Raw genomic sequence first — 23,103 nt, forward strand, 5'->3', positions numbered from 1 at the left:
TAATTTCTTCAAGTCATACCATGTGTCAGAATTTCCTTCCTCAGTGCACTGTACACTGAACTATATCCCAGCCCTGAGTGTGTGTGTGTGTGTTACTGGGGATGGAACCCGGGGGCATTCTACCTTTGAGTGACACCTCTAGTCCTATTTTTAATTTTGAAAGGGGGTCTCACTGAGGTGCAAAGGGCCTCATTAAGTAGCTGAGGCTCTCTGCAGACTGCAACCCTCCTGTCTCAGTCTTCTGAATGTTTATCCTAGCCCTTTTTATTTTTTTTTAAACTCGTGTGTGTGTGTGTGTGTGTGTGTGTGTGTGTGTGTGTGTGTGTGTGGTGTGTTACTGAGGACTGAATCCAGGACCATTCTACCTTCAACCTACATCCTCAGTCCTATTTTTTTATTCTTTCTTTTTCTTTTTCTTTTTTTTTTTTTTGTGGTACTGGGGATGGAACCCAGGGGCATTCTACCACCGAGTGACACCCCCAGACCTATTTTTTTTTATTCTTTATTTTCAAACAGGGTCTCACTGAGCTGCAAAGGGCCTAAGTAGCTTCCCTAAGCTTTCGATCCTTCTGCCGTGGCCTCCAGAGTCACCACAATTACAGAACTACGGGTGGGCACCATAGTGCCCGGCCTTGCTCTGTTCTTGACACAGTGGACAGACTCTGTGGCCCTGGTGATTCCTGGGATAGTGCTTTGCTGAGGGTGAAAAGTGAGGTTCTTAGAGCTGACCATGTAGCTCAGTGATAGAGTGCTAGCCTAGTATGTTCCAGTGCCTGGGGTTTAATCCCTGGCACCGCAAAAATAAAAAGCCAATAAGCCAGGTGTGTGGCGCACGCTTGTAATCCCAGCATTTGAGAGGCTGAGACAGGAGGATCGTGGTTCATGGACAGCCTCAGCTACTACTTAGTGAGGCCCTCTGCAACTCAGTGAGACCCTGTTTCAAAATAAAGAATAAAAAATAGGGCTGGGAGTATAGCTCTGAGGTATTTTCCTTCTTATCACAGCAGAAGAGAGCTGAGGCCTCTGGTGGCTGAGGCTGGCCAGGGTGTAGGTCTGAAAGCCCTTGTTCTCCCGGCCTCCTGGGGAGGTGAAGACCCTGAGGGTGCAGAAACCAGGGAGCCCCTCCTCCACCTCAGGAAAGATACAGCACACCTGGAGACACAAAACTCTGTTTAATAGAAAGTGGATTTGTGAGTTCACCTGAACATTTGTCTTAAAAATTCAGGCCAAGGGTTGTAAAGGGAAAAGACACTGTCAGAAGATAGGGAACTGGGTCACCTCTCCAAACACGGATGGGTAGTGGCGGAGGGCCGGGGTGTTCCGGCGGTAGCCAAACCGCCCGTTGAACCCGCTGGCCAGCTTCGGATTGGCGTTGTAGTAGTCATGCCCCGTCACCTGCTGGAGGGAGTGCCCTTGGGGCAGGGACGGAGGCTGAGCCCGCACGAGGCGCCCTCGCTTTTCTTACTGCCGTAGGCTGGTATGGGCCCCCACTTAGATGCAGTGATGCCCATACGCCCATGGCTGACCCTCGGTGGTCCTGGTATGGGCTCCCACTTAGACACAGTGACGCCCACACGCCCACGGCTAACCCTTGTCCTCCAGGGTCCCTGGCCCCGGAAAAGCCAACGGCAGGTGAAGTCCAAGCGACAGGGCCTCCTAGAACTCAAACCCCACCCCCCGAATAGCTGCAGGAGGATGACGTGCTGGGACAGGAGGGACCAGAAACTTCTGGGTTTGGCTTGCAGGAGACCTGAGAAATTCTTACCCTGCCCCTGACTCATCTGGAGAATAGGGATGAGATCCATGTGGCCAAATGACGCAAAGGATCATGTGACTAGTATATGGCCCAAAGGAGGGCAGTCGGGGCGGGAGGAGGGCACCCTGCCAGCAACAACCCTCAACCCTCCCTTTTCTGTTCTTGCTTAGTTGAGCCTGGAAGATGAGCAAGACCCAGGCTGCTCTGGGAGCAGTGTGGGGGACACGGGCTTTAGAGTGGACAGAGAGGAATTCCAATCCCAGTTCAGCCCTTCTCAGCAAGTCACTTTCATGCTACACACATTTTCCAGTGGTAACGTGAGGCTCAGTAAGGGTAAAAGGTCCTGAATATCAGGAACACAATGTTGGCACCAGTTCCTCACTTATGAGAACAAAGGCCGGGAGGATGCAGTCCCTGTGTCTATTCCCCCTAACAGGCCTCTGCAGCCCAGTCTCTCTCTCTCTCTCAATTGTGGGGTGAACACTACCCTTCTTCACTGGGCCCATGTGGCACTTGCCTGCTCCAGCCCAGTTTCTCCTGTTGAGGTATCTCTGTCCTTGCCCAAAAATGTGAAAATAATCTACTATCCAGCCATCCCGTCCTGTACCACCGTGATCCTGAAAAGGAGGAAGAAAATACAGAAGCCAGTCACCTAGACGGTTTGGCGATGCACAGCACAAACTCCCTGGGGCTTGTCGCAGGAAGAGGAAAGTGCTTAGAGCCAAAGGTAACTGGAGACAAATTAAATATACGTAATGAGCCGAGCGTGGTGGCGCATGCTTGTAATCCCCGCGCTTGGGAGGCTGAGACAGGAGGATCGTGCAGGTTCGAAGCCAGCCTCAGCTACTTAGTGAGGATCTCAGAAACTTAGTGAGACCTTGTTTCCAAATAAAATATAAAATAGGTCTGGGAGTGTAGCCCGGAGGTAGAAAATCCCCTGGATTCCATCTCCAGAACCACCTCCCCCGCCAAATACATATATTTATTTATTGAGCAAGAAGCCATGTAGCTTGGTAGTTAAGGCTCAGTGTCCATTGCCAAAGTACTAGATTTCAACGCCAGCTCTGCAAACTGTGTGACCCTGGGACAATCACACAGCTTTTCAGCCCCTCTGTTTTTTCATCAGTAAAAGGAGGATCACTATGAGATTTAAGTGATTTAGTTCAGATAAAGGGTCTGCCAACTTTCTGTGGTGCTGCAGGCCTGTAATCCCAGCTACTCAGGAGGTCTCAGGAGGATACAAAATTTGAGGCCAAGCCAGGTATGGTGGCACATATTTGTAATCCCAATATTTGGGAGGCTGAGACAGGAGGCTCTCAGGTTCAAGACCAGCCTTAGTAAGGTAGTGGAGCCCTCTGCAACTTAGTAAGACCCTGTTTTGTTTGGGTGCTTGGGATGGAACCCAGGACTTTCTACCTCTGAGTTATGCCACCTTGTTTTTTTTTTTGTTTTTTTTTTTTTTTTGTGTGTGTGTGGTAATGGGGTGGAACCCAGAGGCTTTCTACCTCCAAGCTATACTCCCAGACCTATTTTATACTTTATTTGGAAACAGAGTCTCACTAAGTTGCTGAGAGCCTCACTAAGTAGCTGAGGCTGGCTTCGAACCTATGTGATCCTCCTGTCTCAGCCTCCCAAGCACGGGGATTACAAGTGTGTGCCACCACGCCCGGCTCCTTGTTTTGTTTTGAAACAGGGTCTTACCAGCTTTCTGAGAACCTCACGGAGTTGCTAAGGCTGGTCTTGAATCTGTGACCCTCCTTACTCAACCTCCCAAGTGCTGGATTATAGATATGTCCCACCACACCCTGCTTAACCCCGTTTCAAAATAAAAACTAAAATAGGGCTGGTGGTATAGCTTGAAAGTAGAATGCCTGGGCTCAAACCCCAGTACCACAAAAGAAAAGTCAAGGCCAGCCTGGGTAACTTAGCAAGACCCCCATCTCAAAATAAAATAAAAAAGGGTTGAAAAAGTAGGCATGGTGGCACACAGCTGGTAGTCCCAGTTCCTGGGATGCAGAGACAAGAGAAGTTTGCAGGTTGCCAGCCAGCCTCAGCAATTTAGAGTCCTCCACAACTTAGTAAGACCCTCTTTCAAAATAAAAATAAGCTGGGTGTGGTGGCACACACTTGTAATCTTAGTTACTTGGGAGGCTGAGACAGGAGAATCTTGGGTTCTTGGCCAGCCTCAGCTACTTAGTGAGGCCCTCCTACTTAGTGAGACACTGTTTAAAAAATAGTAATAATAATAATAATAATAATAATAATAAGTCTCAGGATGTAGCTCAGAGGTAGAATGTCTATGGGTTCAACCCCCAGTTCTACAAAAATAAATAAGAAAATAATAAATAAATAAGTAAATAGATGGAGCTGGGTATGGACTCATGTTTGTAATCTCAGTCCTTGGGCGGCTGAGACGGGAAGATTGCAGATTCTCAGCCAGCCTCAGCTATTTAATGAGGCCTTTCACAATTTAGTGAGACCCTGTTTCAAAATAAAGAATAAAAAATAGAGCCAGGCATGGTGGCACATGCTTGTAATCCCAACATTTGAGAGGCCGAGACAGGAGGATCAGGGTTCCCAGCCAGCCTCAGCTACTTAGTGAGGCCCTTTTTAACTCAGTGAGACCCTGTTTCAAAATAAAGAATAAAAAATAGGGCAGGGGGTATAGCTTGGAGGTCGAATGCTCCTGGGTTCCATCCCCAGACCCCCCCAAAAAAAGAAAAAAAAAGAATAAAAATAGCACTGGGGGTGTAGTTCGGAGGTAAAATGTCCCTGGGCTCCATCTCCAGTACTGAAAAAAAAATTTTTTTGTTTTTGTTTTTTAATTAAGAGCCCGGCCTGTTGTTGTACCCTGTAATACCAATACTCAGGAGACTGAGGCAGGAGGATTGCAGATTTGAGGACAGCCTCAGCAAGTAATGAGACTCTCATCAACCTAGTGGGACCTTGTTTTCAAAATAAACATAAAAGCTGGGTGGCCCACGCTTGTAATGCCCGGGCTTGGGAAGCGGAGACAGGAGGATCTCGCAGGTTCGAAGCCAGATGAGGCTGGTTTAAGAGACCCTGTCTCCAAATAAAATATAAAATAGGTCTGGGAGTGTAGCCCAGAGGTAGAGGGCCCCTGGGTTCCATCCCCAGTACCACCAAAATAAATAAACAAACAAAAAAACAAACATAAAAATAGGGCTAAGGGTGTAGCTCAGCAGTGGAATGTCCAGGGGCTCAATCCTCAGTACAGTGAATGAATGAATGAATGAATGAATGGCTGCACGGTTCAGTGATTTGCCGAGGGGGCTGTCCCTTCCCTTGCACACTGAGGTCTCCTAAGCTCCCCTGTTCCCTGCGACTGTGACGCCAAGGCGCCCTTTGTCTAGCTCACAGAGATCGCCACCCTAAAGGAGGGCCTGTGGCGTCACAAGGGACCACGAAGCTTCGGGAAGAGCGCCCTTGAGCTCGGGCTGGGGGTGGAGATCTTGAGCGCAGGTCGGTCTCCTGCTGCGGGGTTTCCTTCACTAATGCAACCGCAGGATGGGGCTGGGGGAGCCGGGGAAGCCAGGGAGCTGAGACCGACGGACGGACGCGGGGATTTGGGGAGGTGCGGAGTGGAAGCGGGCGGCCAGCGGGCAGCCTCCCCAGGCGGGGCAGACACAGGGTCCGGGCTCACGAACCTGATCGGTTTTCCGCAGCACGGGCGGGACCACGTGGCTCTGGAAGTAGCGGCGGGCGTGGCAGTCCTGCTGAGCATTGTAGGGCGGAATCGCTGACCACAGCTTGGGCCTCGTGCTGCCGTAGGCGCGGGCGATCGTGCTCACGGCCACCCCATCCAAAATAAAGCCCTTCTCCAGTCGCAGAGGACACTCGTGGAAGTGAGCCATCGCCACCTCCGCAGCCTCCTGGGATCTTTCTGGCAGAAGCTGAGGGCCTCAGATGGGGAAGCACCTGCGCCTGGTGACGTGGACCCCTGTGTCACAAACCCTATTGTCCCCTGCGTTCTGCGTTGGCAGGGTGGGTCCCTAGGGCCCAGAGGGTCGGGTGGCCGCTTGGCTTGAGGAGCCAGATTCTGCAAAAGACTGAAGGGGGGAAAACGGGTGGGCAGTGCACAGGAGCCCAGCTAGCCAAGTTTTCCTTTAAGGGTAGGGTGGGTGTTCTCTGCTCCCCAAACGTATCCCATAATTGGCCAGTTTATTTCCTTTGAAATGCTTGTACCTCGGTTTGATAGCAAAAACTTGTGAGGCTGAGACAGGAGGATTGCAGGTTTGCAGCCAGCCTCAGCTACTAGTAAGGCCCTCCCCAACTTAGTGATACCCTTCTCAAAGGATAAAAGGCCTGGCAAGATGGCGCACATGTAATCCCAGTACTTGGGAGACTAACACAGCCAGCCTCAGCAACCTGTGAAGCCCTCCGCAAATTAGTGAGACCCTGTTTCTAAATAAAAATAAAATAGGTTTGGGGTGTAGCTCAGAGGTAGAATGCCCCAGGGGTTCATCCCTAGCACTGAAAACAAAATTAAATTAAAAATAACCCAGGCATGGTGGAACATTTGTAATTCCAGCATTTAGGAGGCTGATACAGGAGGATCACAGGTTTGCAGACAGCCTCAGCTACTTAGTGAGGTGCTTTGCAACTCAGTGAGACAGTTTCAAAAAAAAAAAAAAAAAAAAAATAGGGCTAGGGGTAGAGCTGGGAGGTAGAATGCTCCTGGGTTCCACCCCCAGTGCCCCCCCCCCACAAATAGAACTGGGGAAGCCAAAAGTGGTGGCACACACTTGTAATCCCAGCATCTGGGAGGCTGAGAGGATTGGGCAGGTTCGGAGCCAGCCTTACTACTTTAGTGAGCCCTTTGCAACTCAGTGAGACCCTGTTTCAAGATAAAGAAAAAAAAAACAGGGCTGAGGTGTTGCCGGAGGTAGAATGCCTCTGGGTTCCATACCCGCAAAAAAAATAATAAAAATAAAAGTCAGGTGTGGTGGCCTACGACTGATTGTAATCCCAGCATTCCGGAGGCAGAGAACAGAGGATCTAGGTTTCGTTTGCGGACAACCTTCAGCTACTTAGGAAGGCCCTTCAAAACTCAGTGAGACCATTTCAAAATAAAAAGACTAGCCTGGCGTGATTATAATCCCAGCATTCAGGAGGCTGAGACTGGAGGATCGCGGTTTGCAGACAGCCTCAGCTATTGGTGAGGCATTCATGAAATTAATGAGACCCTGTTTCAAGATAAAGAATAAAAAAATAGGACAGGGGGTATAGCTGGGGTATCGAATGCCCCTGGGTTCCATCACCAGACCTGCAAAAAAATAAAAGCCAGGCATGGTGGTGCACACTTCTAATCCCAGCATTCGGGAGGCTGAGACTGGAGGATTGTGGTTTGCGGACAGCCTCAGCTACTTAGTGAGGCCGTTTCAAAATAAAGAATAAAAATTAGGGGTGGGAGTGTAGCTCGGAGGTAGAATGCCCCTGGGTTCCATACCCAGTACTGCAAATAAATAAATAAATAAAGCAGTGGTTATGGCTCAGAGGTTCAATACTCCTGGGTTCCCAGACCCGCAAAGACCCAAAACAAACAAAAAATTAACAAAAGCCGGGCGTGGTGACGCCCACTTGTAATCCTTGTGCTTGGGAGGCTGAGACAGGAGGATCGCACAGGTTTGAAGCCAGCCTCAGCTACTTAGTGAGGCTTTCAGCAACTTAGTGAGACCCTGTTTCCAAATAAAATATAAAAAAAGTCTGGGAGTATAGCCTGGAGGTAGAAAGCCTCTGGGTTCCACCCCTAGTACCAAAAAAAAAAAAAAAAAAACAACAACAAAAAAAAAAAAAACAAAACTAAGCCACATCCCAGTAATTGGAAGGCCGAGATAGAAAAATCCCACATTCAAAGGTAGCCTAGGAAATGCATCCAAGGTTTTCAGTAATTTAGTGAGTGAGACACTGTTTTCAAATAAAAAATAGGCTAGGCATTGCCTATTTTTTGCAGTACTAGGGATGGAACCCAGAGGCACTCTACCTCCAAGCTACACTCCCAGCCCTATTTTTTATTCTTTATTTGAAACAGGGTCTCACTGAATTGCAAAGGGCCTAAATAGTAGCTGAGACACTCAGCAACTTAGTGAGACCCTGTTTCCAAATAAAATATAAAAAATAGTCCACAAAAACAAAGTAAAAAATAGAGCTAGGTAGCCAGGCATGGCGGCGTATGCTTGTAATCCCAGCATTCGGGAGGCTGAGACCGGAGGATCACGGTTCGCAGACAGCCTCAGATACTTAGTGAGGCCCTCTGCAACTAAGTTGAGACCCGGCTTCAAAATAAATAAAAACTAGGGCAGGGGGTGTAGCTCGGTGGTGGAATGCCCCTGGGTTCCATTCCCAGTACTCACACACAAAAAGTGTCAAGCAAGCAATGGACAGAAAGGCAAGTTTTTGCACACACTCTTTAGTGGGTATTAGTTTTATTTTTACACATATACTGGAGACTCATGCAATGCTACCCGCATTGGACGCAATCCTGGGCCACAAGTCTGCACACTCCTTGGCAACTGGGCCTGTTATAGCAGAACCTGGATAAAGGAGAAAAGCGGCAGGTGAGATAACGGGTTCCTGGCCTGCACCCCTACACCAGAGTGAAACCACCCAACCTTTGGTACCCAAGGAATGATGGGGCCTGCTTACCTTTCATCTCGCCTTTATTGTTTACTATGACTCCTGCATTGTCCTCAAAGTAAAGGAACACGCCATCTTTTCTCCGGTATGACTTTCGTTGTCGAATTACAACTGCTGGATGTACTAGTGAGGAAAAAGGGCAGCAGTCACTAGCCTGTTACGCCCCAGTGCCCCATAAAAACAGTTCACACCCTGGACAGAAGGCATATCCAGTACACTGATGTTTGCACTGAGAGGCAGTGCAAATATCCATCCCCTCTGCATTTCTTCACTTCAAAAGGTAGGGACTATTGCAATTCCAGTATTTGAATTCTCCCAAATATAATTGAGAGATAACCTATTAACCCTCAGTCATTTAACCACTATTTATCAAAAAACCCAAAGTATTTATACCTCGACCTAAATATGAACGCTTCCAAGAATTTGAGGGAATCAGATATATTTACAATGCATCAGGTTTTATAAACATTAACCCATTTATATGCTAACATTTCAAGGAAGAAAAATCTGTAAACGGTAATGTGGATGTATACAATCCTTGAATGTAATAAAAAAGTATGCCTGAGACCTTGACTGTCCACTCTACCTTATGCCCAATGTTTCAACCGTAGGGTATATTTATTTGCGGAACTAGGGACTGAATGTTCACTAGGACCAAACACATGCCAGGCAATCACTGTACTATGAGCTACACTGAGATAGGGTCTCACTAACTTGCTCAGGCTGACCACAAAGTAGATCCTTGCCCAGCCCAGTCACTGGAATTACAGGTGGGATACCATGTGCGACCCTTTTTGAAACAGGGTCTTGTTACATTACTAAAGGCTAGCCTTGAACCTGTGATCCTGTCTCAGCTTTCCAAGTACTGGAATTACAGGCATGCACCACCATGCCCAGATTTCAAATTTTTTCCAACTTAGCAAGACCCTACTACAACATAAAGAATAATCAAAGACATAATGGAACTGGAAAATCACACATTTTATTAAACTACAACATGTTTCTCTGGTCTGTCCCACCAGTGACTGAGACCAACAGTACATTCTGTGGCTAAGTCACATGGAAATAGTGGTGTACTCTGCTCTTCTCTGACACCTCCCCAGGACACCTAACAGACCTAGAAGCGTTCTCAGAAGAGCTTTTTTTTTTTTTGCTGTATTGGAATTATAAACCACCACACTCAGCTTGAAAAGTGTTTTTAAAAGCCCTAGCAAAGCTACGCGTGGTAGCACACGCTTGTAATCCCAGCATTTTGGAGGCTGAGACAGGAGGATCTGAGTTTGCGGACAGCCTCAGCTACTAAGTGAGGCCCTTTGCCTGTTTCAAAATAAAGAATATAAAATCCTGTTTCAAAATAAAGAATATAAAAATGTGGCTAGGGGTGTAGCTCAGAGGTAGAATGCCCATCCCCAGTACACACAAAAAAGGAAAAAAAAGCCCTTGTCTTGCAAATGCATTTTTGTTCCAACACATTGATTAACACGTAAATCACAATCTTAGTGTTACTATGCCCTCAAGTGGTATTAAAGGGCATGACGGCACATGCTGTTAAACCCAGCATTTGGGAGGCTGAGACTGGAGGATCCTGGTTCGGAGACAGCCTCAGCTACTTAGTGAGACCCTGTTTCAAAATAAAGAATAAAAAATAAGGCAGGGGGGTGTAGCTTAGAGGTCAAATGCCCGAGTCCTCCCCCCCACGATACATATAAAGTGTATAAAGGGAAACAAAAACTGGTATACATCCCTGTATTTGGGAGGCTAATACAGGACTGCAGGCTCATGGCTAGCAACTTAGTGAGACCCTGTTTCCAAATAAAATATGCCAAAGGAGGGCTAGGCCTTAGGAAGAGCATGACATTCGGGAACAGAGGAAGACTTAAGGTGGCACACAAGCTGAAAACTCCAGGTGCACTGCATGTCTGAACTCTTGCTGCCAGGCAGCCTAAGCGCGAAGTGCTGCCGCCTGCCCCGTTAATTCAAACATCTGCTGGGAATACTTTGGGCAGGTAGGAGCTCACGACCAAGTCCTGAACCGCCTGGTTTAGTGTCCACTATACAGAACCACGGCAACCTTTTACATCAGACCTTCCGTTAATACGTGCCACCTACAAAATCATGCCTTATCACACCCCCTGAAGAATTGTACCTGCCACTCTGTGCTTACCAAGTGTTATTTATGGGCCAGATGCTCAGCTTAACACCTGCACCCACAACCACATGAGAAAGAGTACCGTCTCATTCCCCTTCAAAGCAGTGACTCCAGAAAAAGTTGCATGTGGTGACCTAAGTCTTAAAGCTGGAATCTCACCTGTTCTAGGTCTAAGCTGAGTATATACATTTGCCTAGTATTTATAGCCAGAAAAAAGCCAACCACTAACAAGACTTTTACTTACCGAACTACACAGGCAGCCTACAATGAACTCATCTTGGGAAGTTGAAGGTAAAATATGCCACACCCTTAGCTCATATGTGAAAATATAAATAAGCAAATGACATGCTCCTAAGACTGCAGGACTACAAAACTAATGTTCTGTATCCCAAGAATAAACAAGAGCCTCTACCATCCATCTTTTGACTTTTGGTACTCTGGGAGCATTCTACCCCAAACACTTTTTGAGACAGGGTCCTATCAGTTTCCCAAGTAAAAAGATTACAGGTGTGGGCCACCGGGCCAGCATCTCACCCTTCTTTCTGAGCTCTGGTTTGCCTTTCTTGACTGTGGCCATCACCATGTCACCCACACCAGCAGCAGGAAGTCTGTTCAGCCGCCCCTTGATCCCCTTCACAGAGATGATATACAGATTTTTGGCTCCTATAAAAGGATATAAACAAGAAATTTTTGAGCACCCATTAGGCACTTCCAACAGTAACACTTCCCAAACCTCTCCCTCCGCTGCCCAATTTCCAAGGTACCGGAAGCACCTTGTCACACCACCGATTGAAGCTAAACAACACAACACGCTGCCACTTCACCCAAAAGCGGTGCTTTTCTCTGCCCCTTCTTGACGACTCAATGGGTCATTAGTAAGAGGCCCACTGAGTGCTTTTAAAAGGGGGGTGGGTGGGAGATAAAAGAGGGGATACAGCAGGGTGCAGCCAAAGGCCTCACCTGTGTTGTCAGCGCAGTTGATGACGGCTCCTACAGGAAGACCCAGGGAAATCCGGAACTTCGCACCGGAGGACCCACCACGTCCTGTGGGGTAGAAAGGTTAACAGGATAGCGGTCACTGTCTAAATTTGATTCGAAGTTTCTGGCACATTTTCAAGCAATGAACCCATCGCAATTTCTTTGGAGGACTGCAGACAGAATAGCTTTCTCTAGGATTGCACCTAAGCCCTCCCTGTGTCCCACCCGACTCTCCGGAGTACAGCCGACTCCTACTTTACCATCCTTATGTCGAAATTAAGGGACCTGGACGACTCAATCCTCGCTCCACATTTTGCAACATGCAGTTCCTCCGGCGAGGCGGGAGACCTCACAGGACACCCCAAACGGGTCGAAGGCAGGCCAAATGTCATCCTACTGCTGCAGCAGCGTGGCCGGAGCGACCCCAGCGGCTTGGGGTCTAGAATCAAGTCCTGACCCTGCCAGCTCAACGCTCCACAGCCCCATCCCGCCACTTTCAGGGCCATTACAGTGCTCTCGCGGCGCCCCTACTCTCCCTCTCTGGCCCAGAGGAGAGCACAGCGCCCCAGATGCCCATGGCCGCCGCTCCCAGAGAGGCCGGCCGCCGCCGCGCGGAGGATGGCGGAGGATGGAGGAAGACCTTCTAGTTCTCCAAAACCTCACCTCGCTTCGACATCTTGAAGGCCGGAAAGAGACAGAAAGGAAGTAAACGCAAGGAACGCTGGGATATGAACCTGATGTCCCGCCCAGGTCTGCCACGTGACCTAGACTGAGCCCCGCCCCTTCTCCCAGGGCGCCGCCTTATTACGTAAAAAGAGCCGGACGCTGGAGCGCTGGCTCGAAGAGGTCCTGGAGGTGTTGAGGTTTGCGGAAGCGAGTGAGACCTGGGCTGTTCTCTACGACTTCGAAAGTCTCTGCGGATAGACGCGTTGAATTGTTTACTTACTGGACAAGCCCATTTGGGCACGTAGTATACGTCAAGCACTTCTCTGGACAGTAGGATCCAGAAATAAAACAATTTGTGTCATGGAGGGATCCCCAAGAGGGCTTAGAGGTGGAGGAAGAGCGATCTGGGAGCTCGGTGGTTTCAACCGAAGACGAGGGATAGTCGTGTGTGTGTGTGTGTGTGTGTGTGTGTGTGTGTGTGTGTGTGTGTGTGTGTGTGGTGTGTTGTGTGTTATGCTAAGATTGAGCGCTGAGCTTTGGAAAGCAATCTACCACTGAGCTATACTTTCAGCCCCACTTCCTCTTTTTTTTTTTTTTAATCTTATATTGTTACCGGGGATTGAATCCAGGGGCATTCCACCTCCCACCTACGCCCCAGCCTTTTTTTTTTTTTTTTTTTTTTCGTTACTGGAGATTAATCCCAGGGGCATTCTACCTCCGAGCTATACTCCTAGCCCTATATTTTATTTTTTTATTTTGAAAAAGGGTCTCTCTAAATTGCAGAGGGCTTCCTAAGTAGCTGAGGCTGACAGCGAACCTGCGATCCTCCTGTCTCAGCCTCCCAAGTACTGGAATTACAAGCGTGCACCACCATGTCCGACTCACCCCAGCCATTTTTCTTTTCTTTCTTTCTTTATTTATTTTTTGCGGGTCTGGGGATGAAACCCAGGGGCATTCGACCTCCATGCTATACCCCCTGCCCTATTTTTTATACTTTATTTTGAAACAGGGTCTCACTAAATTGCAAAGGGCCTCATTAAGTAGTAGCTGAAGCTGACCGCGAACCGCGATCCTCCGGTCTCAGCCTCCCGATTGCTGGGATAACAAGCGTGCGCCACCATGCCCGGCTTCATTTCTATTTTTTATTTAGAAACAGGGTCTCCCTAAATTGCTGAAAGTCGGACTAAATTGCTGAGGTTTTCCTTGAACCTGCGATATCTTCCCGTCTCAGTCTCCTAAGTACCGGGATTATAGGCGTGCGCCACCACACTGGGCCCTTTCTCTTTTAAGAACAGGTTTTTGTTGATGGTGGTTGTTGTTTTGGTTGTTACTACAACCAGTTTGTCAAACAGAAAACAGGAGCACAATTATTTTACCAGTCTCCCAGATCTAGTTAAAACTCTGTTGACTTTTAATTCCTAAACTTTTCTCTCAGGTCCCCCAAAGGTCTACCCTTGGTTCAGAGCGATTGCAACAGCCTCTAAATGGTCCATCATAACCACTCATTGCTGAAAACCCAGTGCTGGCCCTCTAGTTCATGTAGAATAAACTCCAAGCCCCTTAGTACAGCTTTGCAATCTCTTTCCAAAATGGTGTACCTCCTCCCAAGGTTTGCCACCTTGCCTCTCATAATTTGTACTCAGGTGACATCAACCTGCTTAGGATTTCTGGAGGTACCCTTCAGTTTCACACCTCATATAAGTACACTCTCTCCTGCTTCATCTACTATATGATCTTCAAAATGCTGCTCACAGCCAGGCATGGTGGCACGCATAGGTAATCCCAGTACTTGGAAGGCTGAGACAGGAGAATTACAGGTTCAACACCAGCCTTGGAAATTTAGCAAGGCTCTCACCAACATAGACCCTGTTTCAAAATAAGAATAAAGAGCTGGGCGTGGTGGCACACTCTTGTAATCCCCGCGCTTGGGAGGCGGAGACAAGAGGATCGCGCAGGTTCGAAGCCAGCCTTGCTGGCTTAAGAGACCCTGTTTCCAAATAAAAATGTAAAAATAGGTCTGGGAGTGTATCCCGGAGGTAGAAGGGCTTCCAGGAACCTCAGTACCACCACCAAAAAAAAAAAAAAAAAAAAAAAAAAAATTCAGCTGGGGTATAGTGCACAGGTAGAATGCCTCTGGGTTCAATCCCTAGTACAAAAACAAAAGACAGGAGGCTCACAGGTTCAAGACCAGCCTTAATAATTTAGAGAGGCTCTCAGCAACTTAGTGAGACCCTGTTTCAAAGTAAAAGTAAGCCTAGCCTGGTGGCTCATGCTCCTAATCCCAGTGCTTGGGAGGCTGAATCCCAGTACTTGGGAGGCTGAGACAGGAGGATTGCAGGTTCAAAGCCAGCCTTAGCAATTTAGCGAGGCTTTCCGCAATCTAGTGAGACCCTGTTACCAAATAAAAAATAAAATCGGACTGGGGTGTAGACTAACTAAAAAAATAATAGAGATGGAGGTGTATCTTGGAGGTATAATCCCCCTGAGCTCAATTCCTAGAACACACACACACACACACACACACACACACACACACACACACACACACACAGAATGGTACAGCTCTGGCTGGGCATGGCAGTGCATGCCTGTAATCCCTATAGCTGGGAGGCTGAGACAAGAGGATCATAGGTTTGAGGACAGCCTCAGCAAGTAGTGAGACTCTCTGCAACCTAGGGAGACTCTCCAAGTAAGAAAGGAAATGGAAGGTAGAATGCCCCTGGGTTTAATCCCCAGTACCAAAAAGCATAATAAAATAGTGTAGCTCAGTGGTAACAAAACAAAACAAAACAAACACTGATCAAATGTCATCTCTTCCCTGGGCCATCTCATAAACCCAGAATTTTTTCTTCTAAGGCACCTCTTTACTTGAGCCAATGGTTTTGAAATTAATTAGTTAGCTAACTAATTGATTAATTTTGTGGCATTGGGGATTAAAGCATTTGCAAGCCCCCCCCCCCTTTGTTTTTTATTGCTGAGGCTGGGCTGAAAATTACAATCCTCCTGTCTTAACATCTCAGTGCTGGAATTACAGGCATCCGCCGCTGCAATCCGTTGGTCCAAAAAAAAAAAAAAAAAAAAAAGAATAGATAGTTAGTAGTTATGTTTTTTTGGTGGTACTGGGGATGGAACCCAGAGGCTTTCTACCTCCAGGCTACACTCCCAGACCTATTTTATATTTTATTTGGAAACAGGGTCTCACTAAATTGCTGAGAGCCTCACTAAGTAGCTGAGGCTGGCTTCAAACCTGTGCGATCCACGTGTCTCAGCCTCCCAAGCACGATTACAAGCGTGCACCACCACACCCAGCTCAATTTTTCAAATATATCTTTGGTAGTAAAGAAGCCAAGGAGCTTCAGAAAAAGAAGCTGCAGGATTCCAGAGACCAAGGGAAATTAGTAAGAGAACAGAGATAGTTTCAGGGTCTTTTCCATTATAAAGATAAGATTTTCCAAGGAAGTGGAAGGATGCCATAAACCAGGAGATCCCAGACTTTTATAATCATGGGAGGATACCTGAAGCCTTCAAGTACGACCAGAATCTGATGACCAAGTAACACATTTGGACCAGGCGTGGTGGTGCACGCTTGTAATCCTCACACGTAGAAGGCGGAGACAGGAGGATCGCGCAGGTTCGAAGACCCTGTTTCCAAATAAAAAATATATAAAAAAATAGGTCTGGGAGTGTAGCCTGGAGAAGGGTTCCAGGAACCCAGTACCACCAACAAAACAAAACAAAACAAAACAAAACACATTTGGTGGGTCAGTACTAAAAACAGGACAGACTGGCAAGAAGGAATCCCCCCCACATCAAAAGAACGGACCTTAGAGGGGATGGGTCTGGTTGAGGACTGACTATAAAATACTCTCTACCCAGAAATCTTTGGTGATTTCATTTGAAGCACCCCCTCATGTTACACCTGCATAACATGAGTTTGTAACTATCTTCTGTATTTCTATCTTTTTTTTTTTTTTTGGTACTGGAGGTGGAGCCCAGGGGCTTTCTACCTCTGGGCTACACTCCCAGACCTATTTTATATTTTTTTAATTTATTTATTTATTGGTGGTACTGGGGGGTGGAACCCAGAGGCTTTCTACCTCCGGGCTATACTCCCAGACCTTTATATATATATTTTTTTTTGGAAACAGGGTCTCACTAAGTTGCTGAAAGCCTCACTAAGTAGCTGAGGCTGGCTTCGAACCTGTGCAATCCTCCTGTCTTAGCCTCCCAAGCGTGGGGATTACAAGCGTGCCACCATGCCCGGCTTCCCACTTTATATTTTATTTGAAAACAGGGTCTCACTAAGTTGCTGAGAGCCTCACTCAGTAGCTGAGGCTGGCTTCGGACTTGCGTGATCCTCCTGTCTCAGCCTTCGAAGGGCTGGGATTACAAGCGTGCGCCACCACGCCCGGCTGTATTTCTTTTTAATAAACTCCTTTAAATCTTCAGCAGGTGTCCGGGCTATTGCATATCTATCCTGAGCTCAGGACAAGAACCTGCGGTTTTATGGGAATAGTCTTGGGGAGCCTCACAAAGGTCCCCAGGGACAGTTTCCCAAACCATAACAGCCCAGAAACCATGACATAGCTGACTGACAGATAAGCTAGAGTATTCTAAATTACAGTTTTCTTGAAATATCGTATCTGTCTTGTTATCAGAGCACAGGGCAATTATAGTTTCTTTTAGTTAACTCTGGGATCTACAGGTTTCCCAGGAGTTTGGGAGAGTCGGGCCTGGGAAGGAGAACTGGTTTGTGGATTAGAGGCTAAAGCATTTCAGCTCCAGGTTCTTATATTAAAGTTACATTTTACTTTTCCTCCCTGTCTGTCTCCTTTCTACCTACTTATTTCTTCTATCCTCCATCAGGGAGATTATCCTGGTGTACCCTGGTGAGCCTGAAGTAATTCCACAGGACCAGAGAGGGAAGAGGCAGAGCCCGGCAGGGAGACACACACCTGTAACCCCAGTATTTGTGAGGCCGAGACGGGGGAATCACAGATTCACAGCCAGCCTCAGGAATTTTGTGAGGCCTTCCACAATTTAGTGAGACTCTGTTTCTAAATAAAAACTAAAACAGGGCTGGGGTGGGGGGTAAGCCCAGAGGAAAAATGCTCCTGGGTTCAACCCCTAGCACCACAAAAAAAAAGGAGGAGGAGATTCAACCCCTAGCACCACCCCCGGCGATTCTTTATTTGAAACAGGGTCTCACTGAGTTACAAAGGGCCTCACTAAGTAGCTGAGGCTGTCTAAGAACTGCGATCCTACAGTCTTAACCTCCTGAATGCTGGGATTACAAGTGTGCACCACCACACCCGGCCCCAGCCCTATTTTTTATTTTATTTATTTATTTATTTATTTATTTATTTATTTATTTATTTATTTGGGTCCTGGGGATGGAACCCAGGGGCATTCTACCTCTGAGCTAAACTCCCTATTTTTTTATACTACCTCTGAGCTACACTCCCTATTTTTTATTCTTTATTTTGAAACAGGGTCTCACTGAGTTGCAAAGGGCCTCATTAAGTAGCTGAGGCTGGCCAGGAACCAAGACCCTCCTGTTTTAGCCTCCCAAATGCTGGTACTATAAGTGTGTGCCATAACCCTGGGCCATAGAAGACCTTTTCTTTTTTTGGGGGGGGGATTCAAAGGCTTGAACTCAGGGAATTAAGCATGCCAGGGAATGATTTTTACCCTTGACCCTAATTCTGAGCCTTTTTAGTAGCTGATTTGGTCTTTTTAAGGAGCTGGGCGCTATGGCCCATGCCTGTAATCCCAGTACTTGGGAGGCTGAGAAAGGAGGATCTTAGGTTTAAGAACAGCCTCAGCCTCCCTTACAAGTCAGTGAGACCGTATTTCAAAAAATAAAGAATTAAAAAATAGGGCTGGGGTATAGCTTAGAGGTAGAATACTCCAGGATCCACCCCCAGTACTGAAAAGAAAAAAAAAAAAAGAAAAGAAAAAGAAAAGGTCTTTTACAACTGTTCAAGTTGAAATAGCCTCCCAGTTGCCCCTATTATATATTTTATATTTTTATAATTTATATATAACTTTTTTTTTTTTTTTTTTTTTTTTTGGTGGCACTGGGGATTGAACCCAGGGTCATTCTACTTCTAAACCATACCTCCAGCCCTATTTTTTATTCTATAAGTACAACTGAAAATCAAGTGCCACCATACCTGGCCTATTTTATTCTTTTGTTTTGAAATAAGGTCTCATTAAGTTGTTGTGGCCCTCACTAATTTATTCTGTCACTTTATTTTATTTTTTGCAGTACTGAGGATGGAACTCAGGGGCATTCAAGCTACACTCCCAGCCCAATTTTTATTATTATTATTATTTTTTTTTTTTTTGTGTGTGTGTGTGGTACTGAGGATGGAACCCAGGGGCATTCTACCTCTGAGCTATGCCCCCAGCCCTATATTTTATTCTTGATTTTGAGACAGTGTCTCACTAAGGTGCAAAGGGCCTCACCAAGTAGTAGCTGAGGCTGTCTGAGAACTGCGATCTTCCTGTCTCAGCCTCCCAAATGCTGGGATTACAAGCCTGTGTCACCATGCTCGGCTTTATTCTTTATTTTGAATCATGGTCTCACTAAGTTTCAGAAGGACTCGTTGAGGCTATCTGCGAATCACCATCTTTCTGTTTCAGCTTCCCAAATACTGGGATTAACTGTGATCCTCCAGTCTCAGCCTCCCAAGTACTGAGATTACAAGCATGTGCCACCACGCCCGGCTTGTTTTTTTTTTTTTTTTTTTATGATTTCCTAGATCACTTCTGGGTTATTTCCTTGTTTATTTGCTTGTGCATTTACTTTGTCTGTTTCCAGGTTGTAAAGTCAACCTTTGCATCTTTCTATTGAAATTCTGTTCTGCCCAATAAAAAAAGGGGAGCCATTAGATTGTATAGTAGGAAGGCCTCTCAGTGGAAGTCTCTTCTCTCTCTCTCTCTCTCTCTTTTTTTTTTTTTTTTGGTGGTACTGGGGTTCCTGGAAACCTTTCTACCTCCGGGCTACACTCCCAGACCCATTTATTTTATATTTTTATTTGGAAACAGGGTCTCTTAAGCCAGAGAGGCTGGCTTTGAACCTGCGCGATCCTCCTGTCTCTGCTTCCTGTCTCTGCCTCCCAAGCAAGGGGATTACAAGCGTGGGCCACCACACCCGGCCTTGGAAGTATCTTTTTTAGTTTTTTTTTTTTTTTTTTTTTTTTTTTTTTTTTTTTTTGGTGGTACTGGGGTTCCTGGAAGCCCTTCTACCTCTGGGCTACACTCCCAGACCTATTTTATTTTTTGGAAACAGGGTCTCCTAAACCTGAAGCGGCTGGTTTTGAACCTGCGCGATCCTCCTGTCTCCGCCTCCCAAGCGCAGGGATTACAAGTGTGTGCCACCACGCCCGACCCGGCTCTTTTTGAGTTTTTAATTGGTGTTTATATCCCTTTTGGAGAAGCCAGAAGTTAATTTTAAATAGATAAGCAAGATTCAACAAAACCTTTGCAATTCAATGTATAATGAATTTACCAGCCTTCTACCAGCAGAGGGGGTATAGCTCAGTGGTAGAGCATTTGACTGCAGATCAAGAGGTCCCCGGTTCAAATCCGGGTGCCCCCTCACTTGACCTTTACGTTTTTCATGGGATAACTCAGAATAACCTAAAGTCAGTCAGTGATTTCAAGCTCTAAACTCTTGGAAGATGTCCTGTCTCTTCCACCTTCCTGGTTTTCCCCATTGGAGTGTTCCAGTTACCTAAATAAGAGCAGCAACAAAGCAGTGGGTTTGAACATTATAGCACTATACTCCGATTATGGGGCAAAATTCCCCTGTATTCTTCATAGATAAATTGAACTCACTGGTTAATTACACTTTTTTTTTTTTTTTTTTGTGGTGGTACTTGGGATGGAACTCAGAGGCCTTTTACCTCTGGGCTACACCCCCGGATCTATTTTATTTTTAATTTGGAAACGGTTGCACTAAGTTGCTGAGGCCGGCCTTGAAGCTGCAATTTTCTTGTCTCAGCCTCCCAAGTACTGGGATTGCGCCATCACACCCAGTTTTATAATACTTTTGTTAGGGTTTTTTTTTTTTTTTTTTTTTTTTAAAGGCATGTCAAAGAGGCTGAGACAGAGGATCACAGGTTTGAAGCCAGTCTCAGCAATTCATGTAAGAATTAAATCAGGATTGGGGTATAACTTGGAGGTAAAATGCATCTGGGTTCAATCCCCAGTGCAAAAAATTTAAAAAAGCCAGGTGTGGTGGAGAACACTTGTTACCCCAGCATTTGGGAGGCTGAGACAGGAGGGTTGTGGTTTGCGGACAGCCTCAGCTACCTAGTGAGGCCCTCTGTGACTTAGTGACACCCTGTTTCAGAATAAAGAATAAAACATAGGGCTGGAGGTATAGCTCGAAGTTAGAATGTCCCTGGATAAAAAAAAAAAAAAAAAAAAAAAAAAAAAGAGCTGGAGGTGTAGCTTGGAAATAGAATGCCCTGGTACAATCCCCAGTACCACAAACAAAACAAACAAACAAATAAAAAACTGAAAAATAGGCTGGGGATGTAGCTTGGAAGTAGAAGCCCCTGGGTTCAGTTCTCAGACACACACACACACACACACACACACACACACACACACACACACCCTATAGATATAGGATAGGTTATAGGAACACAGGCAAGGCTTTGGTCTGATAACGCACAAGGTTATTCAAGGCTGGTGTCCAGGAAAGGGAAGAAACATTGGTTTGCTATTTCTGCAGCCTAGGCTTCTCAGCTCTATCTGTCTAGTCTAATCATTCACTGTAATGGGAACCACGGGAAAAATGTGCCCAAGTATTCCCTTGGGGTCCCCAGGGATGACACAACCAGATGCCGGGTTTAAAATATCACAGCTGCCCCCTGACCCAGGCAGCATGCTTCTGCCTGTCTCCTTTATTTTTCCTTTTTATGGGCAAAACCTAGTGGAGGGGGACGCCCTTGCTTTTCCCTCCTTATCAGATTCCTCCAACCAAAGAGTGATACTGCCAGCCTTGCAGCCAGCAGATATCAGCCCCCATCTTTAGAATCTGAAACTTCGTGGCCTCGTAGTGTCAGTCCAGTGGTTCTCCAGAGCGTGGTCTGTCTCAGAATCAGCGGCACCAGCATATCCTGGGGAATTGTTAAAAAATCTAATTCCAGGGAAGGGCCCCACTCAAGGCCTACAATTTTTTTTTTTGTACTGAGGATATAACCCAGGGGTATTCTACCTCCTGGCCACACTCCCAGCCTTCTTAAAGTTTTGTGTGTTGAAACAGGGTCTCGCTAAATTGCTGAGACAGGTCTCCAGCCTGCCATCCCCTGGTTTCAGCCTCCCACCACGGATATTTCAGGCACGTGCCGCCACGCCCAGGTCTGAGAGCGTTTTAACGAGTCCTCCGGGTAATTCTGGTGCCATGCTCAAACTTGCAAACCACTTCTTTCATTTACAGCGGTTTGCAACGGGACAGAACTTTATTTTTGTACATTAAAACAAGCTGCTGCAGGGCGTGGTGGCGCACGCTTGTAATCCCCGCGCTTGGGAGGCTGAAACAGGAGAATCGCACGGGTTCGAAGCCAGCCTCAGCTACCTAGTGAGGCTTTCAGCAATTTAGTGAGACCCTGTTTCCAAAATAAAATATATAAAAAACAAATAGGTCTGGGAGTATAGCCCGGAGGTGAAAGCCTCTGGGTTCCACCCGCAGTAACACACACACACACACACACACACACACACACACACACAAAACAAGCTGCTAGGTGTGCATTGCCCGCTTTAACGTTCTCCAAGGGCTTTTACTCTTTCTACTCCTGAGCAACTGGGAAGGTGAACACAGCAAGTCATGTCACTTGTAATAAAGTTGAACAACAACAAAAATAAATAAATAAAAAGGGAAAATGACAAAGACCTCCAAGGGCTCTGTGTGTTGGCTTCCGCCTCTTGACTCATCCCTCCTGGTGTCGGAAACAAACGCCAACCTGGGGGAGTCATCCTGTCCTCTGCACCCGGCATCTTGAACTGTCTGACACACCTGACGCTGGCGGCGCCGGCAGCAGAAATCGGTTCCTGCGTTAGTACTGGGGGTGCGCGTCTTTTGTACCTGATTGAGCACGTGCCCATCCCTCTTCCGTCCGCTGGACACAAAGCAAAACCGAAAGCTTTCTGCTAAAGTTGGAAAAGGAGGAAGAAAGAGCCTTTTTATTTTCTCTTTTGTTTTAACCTACGACCAAACATTAAGATATAAGAATCAACGAATGAAAAATGGATCGCTCTAGTTACGGAGCAGAGGAAAAGTCACCGAGGGGGCACCCGGATTTGAACCAGGGACCTCTTGATCTGCAGTCAAATGCTCTACCACTGAGCTATACCCCCGCACCGGTGCCGTGCTCGGAGGTGGCTCTTTTGGGTGCTTAAGACACTGTTGCAGCTGCTAGGGAAGTAGGGTGCTAGGATAACGAGAAAAGATGAAGGCGGAAAGAGGTCAAGCTGAAAGCAGAAGGTGCCCGGATTCTAGGGACCTGGGGAAAGCTTTACCGCAGAAGCGGGAGGAGAAACCAGCCAGGGGCTCCAGGCGCCGAGTCCAGCGGGAAGAGACAGATTCCGCCCAACAAATGCTGGAAAGGATGTAGGCGGGAAGGGAGCTAACTGGGGGTGGGCACAGAGGGGTTCCCGTTGGGTCTGCAGGCTCGCCCGGGTACCAACCCCTAGGAAAGAAAGTCCCCGAATCTGGTGATCGGCTTGGGCGTTCCGGAGGGCTCCAACCCGACCTCGACGGCCGAGGAGGGCCTGCCCGCTCCCCAGAACCTGGGCGCCCCAGCTGCGCGGCGGGCCGGGGGCCCGCGGGGACCGGGGCGCGGGGCCGCAGTCCCCCAGCCCGCTGCGCGCCCGGGAC

At 47.1% G+C, this 23,103-nt stretch overlaps 2 protein-coding genes across 2 annotated transcripts; both read right to left on the minus strand.

Annotated features, from left to right (window-relative positions):
* Positions 1-1,254: 1,254 nt before the first annotated feature.
* Positions 1,255-5,631, minus strand: SPMAP1 (sperm microtubule associated protein 1; the record flags this gene model as incomplete). The annotated part of the gene is made up of 3 exons (XM_080712222.1): positions 1,255-1,412; positions 2,274-2,373; positions 5,425-5,631. The coding sequence occupies 3 exons, from the start codon at positions 5,629-5,631 to the stop codon at positions 1,255-1,257; spliced, it is 465 nt and encodes a 154-aa protein (XP_080568348.1).
* A 2,559-nt stretch (positions 5,632-8,190) lies between these two features.
* On the minus strand, positions 8,191-12,220 carry RPL23 (ribosomal protein L23). Its single transcript, XM_080712327.1, has 5 exons — positions 12,204-12,220; positions 11,523-11,606; positions 11,097-11,225; positions 8,423-8,536; positions 8,191-8,310 (listed from the first exon to the last, which is right to left on the minus strand). Exons 1-5 carry the CDS (start codon positions 12,214-12,216, stop codon positions 8,228-8,230), a joined length of 423 nt encoding a protein of 140 aa, XP_080568453.1. The 5' UTR covers positions 12,217-12,220; the 3' UTR covers positions 8,191-8,227.
* Between the last annotated feature and the right edge of the window lie 10,883 nt (positions 12,221-23,103).

The sequence above is a fragment of the Muscardinus avellanarius genome (genome assembly GCF_963383645.1).
Source record: "Muscardinus avellanarius genome assembly, chromosome: 16".
Classification (NCBI taxonomy): Eukaryota; Metazoa; Chordata; class Mammalia; order Rodentia; family Gliridae; genus Muscardinus; species Muscardinus avellanarius.

Bases quoted from the DNA above. Each gene is read 5' to 3' on its own strand.
- RPL23 (XM_080712327.1), bottom strand. The intron at 8,537-11,096 runs GTGAGATGCTGG...TTTCCTCACTAG, and splicing joins ACCAGAGCTCAGAAAGAAGG to TACATCCAGCAGTTGTAATT. The intron at 8,311-8,422 runs GTAAGCAGGCCC...TCCTTTATCCAG, and splicing joins CAATAAAGGCGAGATGAAAG to GTTCTGCTATAACAGGCCCA.